The sequence below is a fragment of the Sander lucioperca genome, chromosome 4 (assembly GCF_008315115.2).
Source record: "Sander lucioperca isolate FBNREF2018 chromosome 4, SLUC_FBN_1.2, whole genome shotgun sequence".
Lineage (NCBI taxonomy): Eukaryota > Metazoa > Chordata > Actinopteri > Perciformes > Percidae > Sander > Sander lucioperca.
In genome coordinates, this window is record NC_050176.1 from 13200783 (window position 1) to 13215269 (window position 14487).

At 41.4% G+C, this 14487-nt stretch overlaps 1 protein-coding gene and 1 long non-coding RNA gene across 2 annotated transcripts in view; one reads left to right on the top strand and one right to left on the bottom strand.

The window, feature by feature from the left end:
• The window catches only part of LOC116043075, an 18850-nt gene that overhangs the window by 1117 nt on the left and 3246 nt on the right, over positions 1-14487 (bottom strand). Inside the window, exon 2 of the long non-coding RNA XR_004103370.1 lies at positions 13569-13571. This is a non-coding gene — a long non-coding RNA (uncharacterized LOC116043075). The remainder of the gene's footprint in view (positions 1-13568; positions 13572-14487) is intronic.
• The window catches only part of slc2a15b (solute carrier family 2 member 15b), a 21705-nt gene continuing 16153 nt past the window's right edge, over positions 8936-14487 (top strand). Inside the window, exons 1-2 of the mRNA XM_031289584.2 lie at positions 8936-9216; positions 12974-13072. Of these exons, the coding sequence (XP_031145444.1) occupies positions 9181-9216; positions 12974-13072 (135 nt within the window). The 5' untranslated portion in view covers positions 8936-9180. The remainder of the gene's footprint in view (positions 9217-12973; positions 13073-14487) is intronic.

Genomic DNA, 14487 nt, shown 5'->3' on the forward strand with positions numbered 1-14487 from the left:
ATTCCTGTACAATATGTATTTTACCCCTGTGACAGTACAATATATAAGCAGTATTTTCTGAAATGAGGATGCACGTAAACCCCAGAAAACTGAGTGGGATGGTTCCTTGATTGTGTGCTCTACTTGTTATTCAGCCCCATTCTTCGTGTAAATGTACAGCCGTGCATCTTAATTGCATTTTCTAAGCAGCATTTAATAACTGTAGGTTTGTACCATTTGCAGTCATTGCAGATGTAAGGACAAGTGTTTTCTCACACTGGCACCTCCCATTTCCTCCGATCCAGCAGCTGCACAAGAACGTGCTGCATCTGACATGGAGGAACTTAATCATATCTTCTTTTTTCTCTTTCCCAGATGCACCGAATTGAACTTAATTAGATGCTACATCACCTCAGTGAGGGGCTGCATGGCAAATCTTATTAAGAAAAAGCAGTGTGTTTCTCCAACGCTCACTGATTCCTTTACATCCTGGAGTCTGTGGGAGAAAACCCCGCCGAGGCGTATTCTCCAGCCCCTGTAACTAATGGCGCTGTTGCCCAGATCTGACAGTGAGCTGTGTCTGTATATTGTGCTTAATATCATAATAATAATGAGAGCAAATTAGAACAATCAATTTCCATGGCTGGTTGTTGATTGGAGGAGGAGGTGGAAGTGACAGGGGGTGATCCATCATCCTCGGCCAGTCACATTAAGGAGAGCGCTGTGGAGCAGGTGGGCTGGGCTGGGGGCCAGCTCCAGCCAATGGAAACAGGCGGGAAGGGGAGGAGGGAGATCCATTACACCCAAATCAAGTGCTAATGTAGCTGTAAAGTGGCTAAAGGAGCAGAGGAGGAAAGAGAGGATGACGCTGAGACTTATGACTAGTTCAAGTGGGCTCTTGAGTGTGTGTGTGTGTGTGTGTGTGTGCATTTGGCCAAAGGATTTGTCTATTTACCTGCCAGTATGTCCATGCATCCTTTAGCTGGAACCACAATGAATGCTAAACCAATGCTTACACAGAAAAACACCCTTTTTTCAGGTCCATAATCACAGTCATCATGAACTGCAGCTTGAATCCCACAAGGGGTCACTAGAATCTTACCTCCCTACAATCCTCCAGAGCTCTCATCTCTCAAATGTTCATCAGCACAATGAAGCAGTTGTATCAAAGAATCATGTGCCAACCACACAAAATAAATGCAGTCACTCAATGTGCATGTGAAAATGAAAATTCACAATTTTCTGCCATTGACTGCTGACCCTACCATGAGCACAAGGAGATGATAATACGCTGTGTTAACAATTGTGGAAATAATTAGCAGGGCATGGAGGCTTGGTTGATGTCAGACACTCTACTTCATGGTTTCTTACACACACACTCTCACACACAGATGCCCATTTCATTTCCCTAACCCACTTTCATCACACACACCACAACAGTTAATGTCCCAGACTCCTGTTGGAGTTACACTAACATAGCCAAAACTCCATAATTAAAAAAATTCAGAAAAAGCAACATTAGAACATTCTCGCCTTTTATCAGCTCATGTTGGAGTCTTTCTCTCTAATCCTATTTCTGCCAAACGATGGCATGGGGCGGGTATATTAGATTTCATCAGCAGCCATCAATCATGGCTGCACTTAACACGATCAGCTCCCCAGTTTATTCAGACAGAACAATGGGGGACAGGCACGTCCCGCCTGCAACTGAGTAAATGAGGAATTTAAATACTGCACAAGAGACTCGGAGGGGGCTGACTGATTAAAGGCCACAATATCTGCTTTTCTGGGCAGATGATCTGTCAACGGGATGCAAGTGGAGGTTTATTGAAATAATGGGCTGCTAATGTGAGGTTATTCTGGAGCACACATACACAAGTGCTTGTGAGGATACTAATTGTGGCAACATGTCTTTGTGGCGCACAAAAAATTGACTCAGTCTAATTTTCACACACATGCACACATCATGTTTCCCACCCATACTATCAGCTATCGGTTGGAAATTGATCAAATGGCATCTCATTCACTGTTGAGAGGAAATTAAATCATGTAGTTCCAGATCCTGATTATGACCATGAGATGTCCCTCTTGTAAATTATGTCTGTGAGACGTTCATTTCTTTTCACAGCTTTGCCAACATCGAAGTCTCTCTCTGGTTTTTCATCTAATCATCGTGTTAATGAGCAGATAGGATCAGTTACTATGGATGGTATTGAAGGACTAGAAAAACTTCCTTGTGATGGAAAGGCCAAAAATATTAAATGTTTAAAGCTGCACTAGGTGTCTCACGTAGTCATGAATCCATGGAGAAATATCACCTGAATCATTTGCTGTCCTGTCTAATGACCTACGTTCCCCTCAACTCTATGTAGCATTTTAGCATTGTTCACTTCATTGTTTTGGTTTTTACGGCCCACAACTGTACTGCTTAGGTTCACTCTCACCGCTTTAATCAACCTCATCTCCAGGTGCAGCTAGCAGATGTTGTCAGTGAAAAGCCCTTTTAGTAAAACCACACTACCTGCCCAGCACTAAATTAGACAAAGTTACTAGCCGATGAACATAATTGAGCATTAAGTAGCTAAAGAGCCAGATACTTAGCTCAGGAGTTGCTGGAGACCAAATCAGAGCTAAAGAAAAGATAATTTTGGACTTACATTACCCAGGAAGATAGAAACACGACTCCTAATGAATGCAAATGTTGCTCCATGTCTGATATATATATATATATATCTTTCTAAAGTATTAAAGGAGAACTCCGGGCAATTTTTACGTTAATCTTGATCGCTATAAGTATGTGAGTACTGTCGATAGCAAAAAAAACGAGCCGAATCAGTGCTAGCTAACTGGAGCTGCTGCAGCTAATGCCGAGAGCTCCCACTTAGCTAGAACGGCAGTTTTGGGTTCAGTTACTGAAGGCTAGCTCTAGCTCCATAGTTACGTTACTCCAAGCTTCTTCCCTTGTGAACACCTCCGCTCTTCACTCTTCTCACACCACGCTCCAATCTGCACACTGCTGTTTACCTTTTCCTGCTACAACTGAAATCCCACGGGACTTCAACGCAAGACTACCGCCAGCCTTCTGTAATGCTGTTACTTTACAAGAACCAGGCATCATTTGTCACGTTTCCATGTAGTTACATAGTCACTGATATAATCATAACCACTACTGTGCTCAATTACCTATTTTTGAGGGGGAAATAAACTTTTTTCACCGCAAAAATTTCGCCGCGAAAGCATGAACTGTCCTCTGGAGGACATCCACCAGACCAGCGGGGATGCTACAAATACACAGGGAACTGCTGCTTGATGATTATTACCGAAGCCTGGCTGAACACACTCACTCATCCCAGACGGCAGCTAGCAGCTAACAGGGTAGGTGAATTCAAACAATGTCTGAGTTGAAAACGCATCTTGTTGTCATGTAAGGGCCCTGTTCATGTTGCACAGACATTTTAATTGCATTTTGTGTCTGTTAAGAGGCACAAAGGCACTCTTTATGATATGCCCCCAAAACTGCCATTCTAGCTAAGCGGGAGCTCTCGGCATTAGCTGCAGCAGCTCCAGTTAGCTAGCACTGATTTGGCTCGTTTTTTTTGCTATCGACAGTACTCACATACTTATAGCGATTAAGATTAATGTAAAAATTGCCCGGAGTTCTCCTTTAAGTATACCTCTGCAATGTAATGCAGCATAATAAACCTGCAATCAAGCCACAATGTTAAGTTTATGTTGACACTGTGTTGGAGAAGTTGATTGAACTCTGTGGTCATTTTTTAGGTCATAGTTTGTGAAATTAAGAAGTGTTTCTAATCTTCAGTCACTGTAACATTTGGTTAGATTAGCATGTAATTGTGCGAGTTTACCAAATAAACTGATAACTTTGTCATCATTTGTCATAATTCGTAAAACAACAGGTCTTTCTGCTTTATCCGTTCTTCCTGTCCTTGGAATGTTCCATGTCATAGAACAGAAATGTTTGTCTACTTCTCTTCTCTCATGGTGCCAGCCCTGTGAGTTGCTTCCCTTTTCGCAGAATAATTGATTTCTTTACACAAACACAGCATGATGCCACAGACATTTCACAGTCATAGGAGTCATATGACACAAGCCATTTGACTTGCATGATAGTCTCAACTTGGCTCGTTGGGTTAAAGTTAGGAGCACGAGCCAAAAGTAAATCGGCTGTGTATCGGAGAAAACTGTGTAGGAAAGTATAGTGTAGCAGGAAATAGCAGCAGGGAGGATAGTTTCATGGAGGCAGCAAAAAGCAGGTGAAACTATACCAAAGACACAGATGTACATCATGTATTGTTTAAGAACTTCAGCGGTAATATGGCAACTAGGAAAGAACTTCCAGTGAATAACATATCTCAATATAGTTTGTATTAAATTCAAACATCTCTCCATGTATGATCTCAGTGGTGTACTGCAGCATACAGATTTAGTGACAAATAGTGCAACTTTGAAAAATCTGTCAATTCAAAGCAAATACAAAATTGTCTTTTCCATGTCATGTATATCTATGTTGGGAGCTTTTTCCCTCAAGAGTTCACACGGTTGCCTTAGAGAAAATGAAAACTAAAATATTTTGCCATGAAATCATACGTGAAGCAGGAGACACTGTGACCAAAGCCTATTAAGAGGTGACCAGATACTGGAACACATGCAGAACATATCAGTTTTGTCCCTATTGAGAGACAGAAAGATTTTAAAGGACAAAAAAAGAAACACTTGCAATACAGTGCTGGCAAAAAATATTACCTGTTGGACCTGTGTATTTGTTACTGTAGGATAAAGCCCATTGAGATGTACCATCTTGTTTATATCATAATCACTACATAGCAACAGACAGAGGAGTCACAGAATACATTTAAATAGAAATACAGTTATCAATACAGCAACATACAAACAGACAAAAAAAAGACAAACTACATACACTAATTAATAAAAACACTGAACACATTTTAACCACAAGGTGGTCAAAGTGGCCAATAAAAGATAGAACAGAAGAGTGTGAGTGGATCAGGTATAAACATCAGATATAAACACAAAGTACAAACAGTATAGGTATAGACAGTGACATATTCATTGATAACAAGAGCAGACCCTGTCAAAGTAAGAAGGCATGGCATGATTAAACATATCGAGTGTTGAAATGGATCTAATATCAACAAATATATGGAGACATAATATCTAATATTATTTGCCAATTGTTTTCTTAGCACAAAGGACAGAAATAGAGCTGAGCAGAAGTAAAAGGTACAAGATACTATTGTAAATAGGGAGGATAATTAAAATCAAAACATTTAAAATTCAGGTTGGAGCCAGTGAATGTGTCTTCTTACATTTAGAGATGGCCATTTAAGGGCAATCATATTTTGTGCAGTGATGAGTGAGAAAATGACATCTGAGGACAAATGTGCAGAGGCTATTATATGCCGTGTTCAGTGGAACAAGGACTGATTTAAATGTGTTTTGATAGACAACTTTACAATAGTTATAGTCTCTCTTTGCCAGACCTGTCTGGCTAGTCTACACAGCATTCCGGGATGGGAGAAAAATGTGCTCTGGTTAATTTGCATTTCTTTAAACCAATCACAATCGTCATGGTCATGTGCTAAGCACCGGGAAAAGCCGCGGTGCCGCTGCAAAATAGCCTCGGGAAGGAATTTGTTTTGGTGGAACATGTGTACGTTCAAAAATTGTTTTAGTCGTGCACCAGAAAACTCAGATTGGACAGATAGTCTAGCTAGCTGTCTGGATTTACCCTGCAGAGATCTGAGAAAAGGTTAACCATAGTCCTCACGAATCCACCCGAGTTTAAAATGCCAACACAAAGGATGCCCAAGGCAACGGATATCCGGCCTAAATGCGTGAAATCCAGCGGAATTTCCGCCGGCAACGGAGCAACCCCTAAAGTGGAACGTTGAGGTTATAGACTACAATAGTTAAGACTCAGAAGTACAAGTTAGCAATATGATGCAGGCTGAAGTAAAAAATCAGATGTTATTAAAAGATTAAAATTCACATAAAAAACAATGATCATTCTCAAAGGCCCTAGTGTTTTTTCCCCCACATACAGGTAAAATACAATTTCTTTTTTTATGGCCATCTTTGGCTTGTTGCACTTCATTTCCCCGTTGTTGCATCCCCCAGAGACCGCGGCCGTCTCCCGCATGTGGCGGTTCCTTTCCCCGTTCTTCTTTTCCTAAACACAACTGTCCCATTGTTGTCGCGTGTCCCCCAGAGACCGCGGCCATGTCCCGCATGTGGCGTTTCATTTCCCCGTTGTTGCGTCCCCCAGAGGCCGCGGATCGTGTCCCGGCATGTGACGTGTCCTTTCCCCGTTATTCTTTTCCTAAACCCAACCTCCGTATAGATGCTTCCCATTACGTGCTCACCACCACGAACAAAACAAGATGAACGTGTCCCTGTACACAAATCAATAGATTAAAAATAACGTGATAATTTCACAAACTGCCGTGAGACCATGTTGAACGTACACATGTTCCTCCAAAACAAGTTCCTTTCAGGGGCTATTTTGCAGCTGCACCAACGCCTTGTGATTGGTTCAAAGAAATGCCAACAAACCAGAACCAAGGGGGTAAGCTTCTCCTCGGACTGCGAACCTCCTATGGCGCCATTTTAATGCTACAAAGCGATCACCCCCCGTTAGCATCCCATTGACTGCCATTCATTTTGACGTCACTTTGACAGAGAATAACTTTACATCTGAAGAGTTTAAAGACTCTATTTGTCCATTGTTTATTTCTAAAGAAACACGACAATGTATAAATGGCTCCATTACCTTGTACCTCACGTTATGGCTCCGTAGCAGACGTTTTTGTAAAAATAGGCTAACGATTGTGTCATAACCACGCAACTTACTGTCGCATAATAGAGGAATTACCGTATAGTACAGGAGAAGCGCGCAGGCAGTTTCGTCTCACATTAGCTGTTTAAGTTTAATTACTAATGTTAACTATCATTTTAGTGATCAATAATTAGCCTGTGCCTATGTTATCTCCTTACATATACCTACGCTCTCCGTCTCTGCAAGATTGGGAATAATTGAGATTTCTCTCGGCACAGCTACCAGAAGACTTACAACTTTCAGACACGTTGCTCACAGCACATTTACGTCGTCTCTCTCAGTTGGAGGCTGCGCAGTAACGCTCAGCGCTCACCGGAAAAGTGCTTCTAACAGCCTTCGCTGGTCTCCGTCCAGAGCAACGGGATCTGTTGGTCCATTCTTATATACAGTCCATGACCAGAACACGTTTTTCTCCCATCCCGAAATGCTGTGTGGACTCGCCAGACCCTCCTCCGCGGCGCAGTGGAGGAGGGTCTGGCAAAGCGAGACTAACCTCCTGCTGACTCTGCTAGCCTACACTCGCTAGCCAGCGGGATGTCGGGAGCTGCGATGTTTTTCACCGAGACTTGGCTGGATCCTGGAGCGCAGATGCCATTCAGCCGGGTGACTCTTTCTTTCATGATGAATCATGCACAAGTTTATGGAGATGATGGGACAATATTTCACTGGAATTGACCTCCAGTGTGGGAGGCCCCATTCACAGCTAGCTAAATGTCGACAGGTTTAACAAAAACACCTACGTTTGCTCCAAGGCAAGAACACGATAATGTTAGCTATCTAGCTAACTCAGCACAGCATTGCTTGGAAATAATGACGGTTCTTTGTTCATAATGCATATATTTGAACGTAAAATAAGAGGATTAAAGGCAAGACGGAGGCTCACTGACATACTTTAAAATATATTTCAGCATTTTGTTAATCGCTAAAAATATAAGCAGGAGAATGTTATCATTGTAAAGTGGTCAGGCTAATGTCTTGTGTTTATTCCACAAGACTTATGGATAAGCTGTTTTATTTACAATTATTAGATTATTTTCAAATGTAACTTACCCTGCTGTGCATGAACATAGCTCATTTTGTGTGTTTCCCATTTGAATGGTATAGCATATGAGGCGGCTCACATTATGGCATGACCATGGCTTTAGCTTCAATTTTGATGAAATTATTCTCTAATCGGTTGCATATTATGTCGTGGCGATATCCCTCGAATGCATACTGCAGTTCCTTTTGTCTTGCTCTCTCAGATATTTCACCTGTTCGCCAAAAATAACTATTTTTCTCCTTGGGAATGTCTAGACCGGTGCATACATACTGTAATAGACGTGCCAGGCACGAAACCTTGTCAGGCGTAGCAACAGTAACTAAGGAGGGCGGGGCTTAGCGAAATGTCAATTGTACCTCTTACGATTCAATGTAACAAACAAAAATTAATTCATTGCTTTTCACTGTTCACATTGTTGCATTTTAGTAATATTTAATGTGTTGAAGAGGTCAAATTTGCAGTATGTTACAAGAAAAAAGACAAAATTAGAGAAAAGTACAATTTCTTAGAATTTCTTAGTAGCCAGCCAAGAAAATCATGGTTGACCGAATAAAACCTGCACAACAAAAAAATACATTATTTTATTTCATTTAAATTAGGCACAGAAAACATTCTCACTGTGCTGCTGGAAAAGGAAATCATCCCATAAGCGCCACATTGGCTTTGATATCGAAATTAATGTTTGTGATCTTCACCAGTCATTTAATTTCAGCCCTTAATTGTATTAAAGTCATATAGTATGGTCATAAAGCGCCATTAAAAATGTGCTTTAAGTGTATAGATTCCCCACCTTCTCTCCTGGGTGAAGGTGCCCCTAAAGGTGCTACTGGGTCTAAACCAAGCCCAATGTTTACTAATCCTGAAAACGTAGGCTATTTATTAACAACTTTGGGCACTTTGTAGGCTGGGTAAACCCAGCCCAATCTGCCGGCGATTTGATTTCGCCCTAGAGCTAAGATTGAGCTTGGTCTGGTGATAGCCAGACTAGGCACTTTGGGACGCAGGATGAAACCATTCGGCTCATGTGATCGCTGATGGACCGGGGAAAACGACTCAAGGCTGGGACGGGGCTGCTCTGCGATGCGCTCCGATGATTGGACATCGGGAGTTTGACAGGCTTGTTAGTTCCGCCCATCAACACGACACACCTCCTCTCTGCCTCGCGAGCATGGCTGAAAACTACAAATTGGAAGTGAAGAGTTTGAAAAGTTGTGCGGGTGAGCTGCTGTTTCTCATCTCAAACGAGCAGAGCATACAAGGGGAGTCGTTTTTCATGAATTAGATGGCGGAGCAACTACTTCTGGAAAACGATGAGAAGGTGAGTGCTCATTTAAGACTTTGATTATAGAGATGATTGACATGTAGATCAACCACCATACAATATTTTAGTCACATCATTTTCATTGTCTTCAACACTGTCAATACATAGGCTATATGTATATAGAGTAGGAATATATATTCATATTCATATAGGCCTACATATATTCATAAACGGTATACACATTCATATATATATATATATATATATATATACAGTATATATTCATATTCATATTGGCTATTCATATGTATATTCATATACAGTTTATATATATATATGTGCTGCCTTGGATTTTGATTTCATTATAGCTTAAGCCGGATACACACATACAACAGCATTTAATTGGACCTAAATCAATTAAAAATCTAACCAACAAAAAGAAAAAGGACTATAACGAATATAGTAAAAGTCTTAGTAGTTACCCAGAGCTTTGACCAAACTGATGCAACAAATGAAGAGCTGCACATCTGACAGATAATCACCCTAAATTGAATGCAGACTGGGCAGCATTGTCTCCTATGAGCTATTTTCACGTGTAGTCCTCTGACTCTGTCTATCAGGCTATTAACCGGCTAAATTAGGTTTCTTTAAGGCATCTATGCTGTTATTGTTCAGTCAGAGCAGAGTCAGAGCCTCCTCTGTCTGCTCATTGTACTAACACACCAACATACATTTTCACATTAGTGGATTCCTTTGGCTCGCTGATATATAAGAATAGTGGAGTTTTTTAAAACCCTGATTTTATTTAAAATGATGAAAACATCACAGAGTTGTTGATGGGCGGTGTTGTTGTGTGGTGCAGCTACCAGTTTTATCTATGCTCCTTCCACACATTATTATCCCACTGACCATCTAACGTAGAGGTCAGCTAAGATCTGTGTGCTGGAATGCAGGACGGCAGCGAAGAGGGTAGCTGCAGGTCGTTCCTAATCAAAATACAGTAGACTGCCCCCATCCTTTTGAAATGCAGTGTGATGCGCATGTGACTTCAGCGTGGTCAACAGAAGCACCCAGCTGATATTTTAATCCTTTCTACAAGCTTCAGTTGTCAGCTTTTCTCAAACTGCTACACAGGCTGAGCTACCTGAGAAATGGAGCTTTTGTCGCTTCATAAAGTCTGTGTTTTCTGCAAACTAGTGTTGAATTCATCTAATCAAAGTGCCTTTCCCAAGGCTAATGTGTTTATGGTGCCAGTGAGCAGGCTAGTTGGATCTTGCCTGTATTTAGCTGCTGGTTTGTTTCACTTCTTCTGATTCTATCACATGCAGCTTTGTACCTGCTCAGCTATGCTCAAAGATCACAGACTCTTATGCAACATACCGTATCGCTACACTTAAGAATGCTGTGAAATATGCATTCAGAGTAAGCTAATCTCTTTGCAGGCTGCAGACAAGTCCAGAAAATAGAACATGCACATTTAGTTTAGCTTTAATGTAGTCCATACAATGTACTTTGATTCAGACAATTTATTTTACTTTATTTATTTTAGAGTGCCATGACAAAAACAAAGAACCCATATGTACTATGAACATCAAGGTCTTTTAATAGGTTTTTGACTGTGAAGCTTATTTTACACTTACATTAAAGCTTTAGTGCGTTTGATATTAATGAACGTCCGTTACATTCAAGCCATTGCTAAATTAGTTGCTACAAAGCTAATTAAGACTATCAGCTCCACACAACTCTCTCTGTATTTCTCAGTCTGGCTATGTTCAGAAGATTGTGTCGTCTGGTGACTTTCCCGCGCAGAAACTCAAGTGAAGCTAATTACTTCTTCTGAAGAGTCCATCATGTTTTTGTAATCCTCCGTGTCTCCTTGGCTACGTGTCCGCGCTATTCTCCGACACGTACTCACAACAATCAGGGACGGGACAGCCAGCTGGTGGCGGCCGGGATCGCCTCCCTACTGGCCGGCCAGTGATGCTCACAGACACCGCTGTCAGCTCTCAATAGAATCATGGACAAGTTTATTTCCTGAAATATGGCTCGTTTTCCGTTTGAACACATTGTCATCAATATTAACAAGGTTTAAAATGACCCATTTTTCAAATTTGGATATCGTTTCAAAATCGGAAATCAAATGAACGAAAAAGTACACGGGCTATACAAAAGACCGTCAATCTGGAGTGATTGTTGTGAGTACGTGTCGGAGAATAGCGCGGACACGCACCTCACACCGCGCGCACCACCCGGAGAAAAAAGTGAGAGAAAGAAAAAGGAGAGGTCGCAGTTCGGACGATGACTACCCGGTTGAGATTGTGTGTGTGTGTGTGTGTGTTTGTGTGTGTGTGTGTGTGTGTGTGTCCTCGAGATCTGACAACACACAAACACACGTAGCAGAGCTACCCACACCCATGTTTGTACTGTTGCATTAAATAAAACATCAGAAGAGAGGAGTTGTCTCCGTCCGTGTTTTAAACAGACACACCTGGGGTGAAGTTGGAAACCAGAATCAGCTTTAAATACAGTCCTAATCTAGTCCTCACTAACACGGGCCCAATTATAGTATCTACATGAAAACTTCACTGTTGTTGCATGAAATGTTGTTTGTGTTTAGCCTACATCATCAGTTTCTATCATTTGAAATAAGAGGCTAAGCCAGCCTGGTGGCCAAGCTGCAGACAGATGCTCCTCAACAGTGTGCTCCCCAGCAGTCAGCTCCCCCTGCTGTTCATAAGGTGCCTCTGCACCCCTTTCGTTTCAGACCCTCCCACCAGCCTTTGGGCCACGCCTCCTCATTTACATTGACATGTGTCAAGTCCAAATGAAAAGCCAATGTTAAATTGAAATCGAAAAGCCAAATATTAAATCCAAATTAAAAGCCAATGTTAAATTGAAATTCAAAAGCCAAATATTAAATCCAAATTAAAAGCCAATGTTAAATTTAAATTCAAAAGCCAAATATTAAATCCAAATGGAAAAGCCAAATGGAAAATAAAAAAAAAAATAATAATATTTTTAATTTGATCAATGGAAAATTTTAAAAAATAATAATATTTTTAATTTGATCTCGCTTCGTTTTCTCTTTGGACTTTCAATTTCTCTTTGGACTTTCTATTTGAATTATGAATAAATATTTCCTCCATACGGTCACAGCTTTGTAAAAAGACAAACACTTTAAGCTAAGTTGTGTTAAAGGTCCCATGACATGCTGCTCTTTGGATGCTTTTATATAGGCCTTAGTGGTCCCCTAATACTGTATCTGAAGTCTCTTTCCCGAAATTCAGCCTTGGTGCAGAATTACAGCCACTAGAGCCAGTCCCACAATGAGCTTTCCTTAGTATGTGCCATTTCTGTGTCTGTAGCTATTGAGGAGGAGAGAGGGGGGGCAAGGTGGAGGGTGGGGGTGTGTCCTTCACCAACTGCCACTTTGCTTGTTTGAAAGCCATGATGTCTCTCTCTCTCTCATGGGTGGGCCAAATTCTCTGGGCGGGCAAAGCAGAGAAAGGGGAGGTAACCTTGCTCCTTATGCCGTCATAAGGAGGAGATTCCAGATTGGCCCATCTGAGCTTTCATTTTACCCAGGGCTCGGTTTACACCTATCGCCATTTCTAGCCACTGGGGGACCATAGGCAGGCTAGGGGAACTCATATTAATGTTAAAAAACCTCTTAAAGTGAAATGTTCATGCCACGGGACCTTTAATAACTAATTTCTGTGATCTCACATTAAATGTAGCTAACAGGCCTCCGGACATTTTATTATGTAGCTTTTGTTGGTATCTGACTTGTTTCATCTCGTCTTCTTCTCTTCAGCATCTTACAAAGCCTCTGCTGGCGGTGGCTTTCCTGGCCTCGTTCGGCAGCTCCATGCTCTATGGCTTCAACTTGGCAGTCGTCAACTCTCCCGCACAGGTTTGTGTCACCACCACATCACCAACCATCAACAATGTAACAATCATGATTCTCACCGCTGTCCGTCATTATCCACCCGAGTATTAAAATAGTTTTCACCCCCAACTCGAGAACCCCAAATAATCTCAGAATACGCGATGGATAAGTTTTATTTCTTAATGGACATAGTAAAGATCAGATTGCATTTCATTGTCATGTGAGTCATGCGGTTTTGTGTATCAAATCCAGAAGATGCTGTGAGCCTCACCGTGTCATCGATGTCCTATTTCCACACACACACACACACACACACACACACACACACACACACACACACACACACACACACACACACACACACACACACACAATGAAGCATGTGAGCTACTTTACTAGCTAGTGTATGGTACAGTTCTTAGGAGGAAGTTGCATAAAAAGAGCTGCACCTGCTGCTTTGGGCCCACTCGGCACATGACAGGTTCAGTGTTTGTTAAGGAATAGCTACAGGCTAACTAACTGACTTTTTAGCTAGTTAGCAAATTATGTAATGTTTCGTTAAGGAATACAGAGCAGCCGGAAATATGATTAAAAAATAATTAAATTCTCACGAAATCTGGTATGCATATATGGTATGCATATGTATCATGTCAAGCGGTACAAAAAAGCTCATTGGAGTACTACCCTAAACCCAACAGGAAATCTTTTTTGGCTATTTCCACATGTCGTACTTTAACAAACTCCTCCTAGAGATTTAATCCGATCAACTTCAAATTTGGTCTGTGTCATCTTATGACCTTAGAGATGAAAAGTTATTAAAAGAAAAACTTTTCGTCATAGGGCATGGCCGTGGCGGGGCAGCCATTTTGTGCGTTTCGCCAACAAAACAGGAAGTGGGTATAACTCAAGTGTCCCTTGCCCAATCAGCTCAAAAATGTTCAGGATTCATAAGAGTCCAACTCTGAGGACATCTATAGACAGATATTTACTCAAAGTCATAGCGCCCTCTAGTGGCAACAGGAAGTAGACCTAAAAGTCAAGGTGCTATACTTTAACGAACTCCTCCTAGAGATTTCATCCAATGAAATTCAAGTATGGTCTGTGCCATCTCAACCTCAACGATGAAAAGTTATTAAAATCAAGAGTTTTTGTCGAACGGTGTGGGCGTAGCGGCCATTTTGGGCATTTATCGATGAACGAAGAAGTTGTAGTAACTTGAGTGTACATTGTCATATCAGCCCGAAATTTCTCACATTTGACAAGGGTCCAGGCCTGAGGACATCTATAGGCCAATATTGACTTTTGGTCATAGCGCCCCCTGCGGGCAACAGCAAATCAGCCTTATATGCCAAACATCATCCGATTTACATTACAACTTATAATGTGTGGTCTACATGTGATACTGAGCCTCCCCCTATACTTCAACCACGCCCACTTAC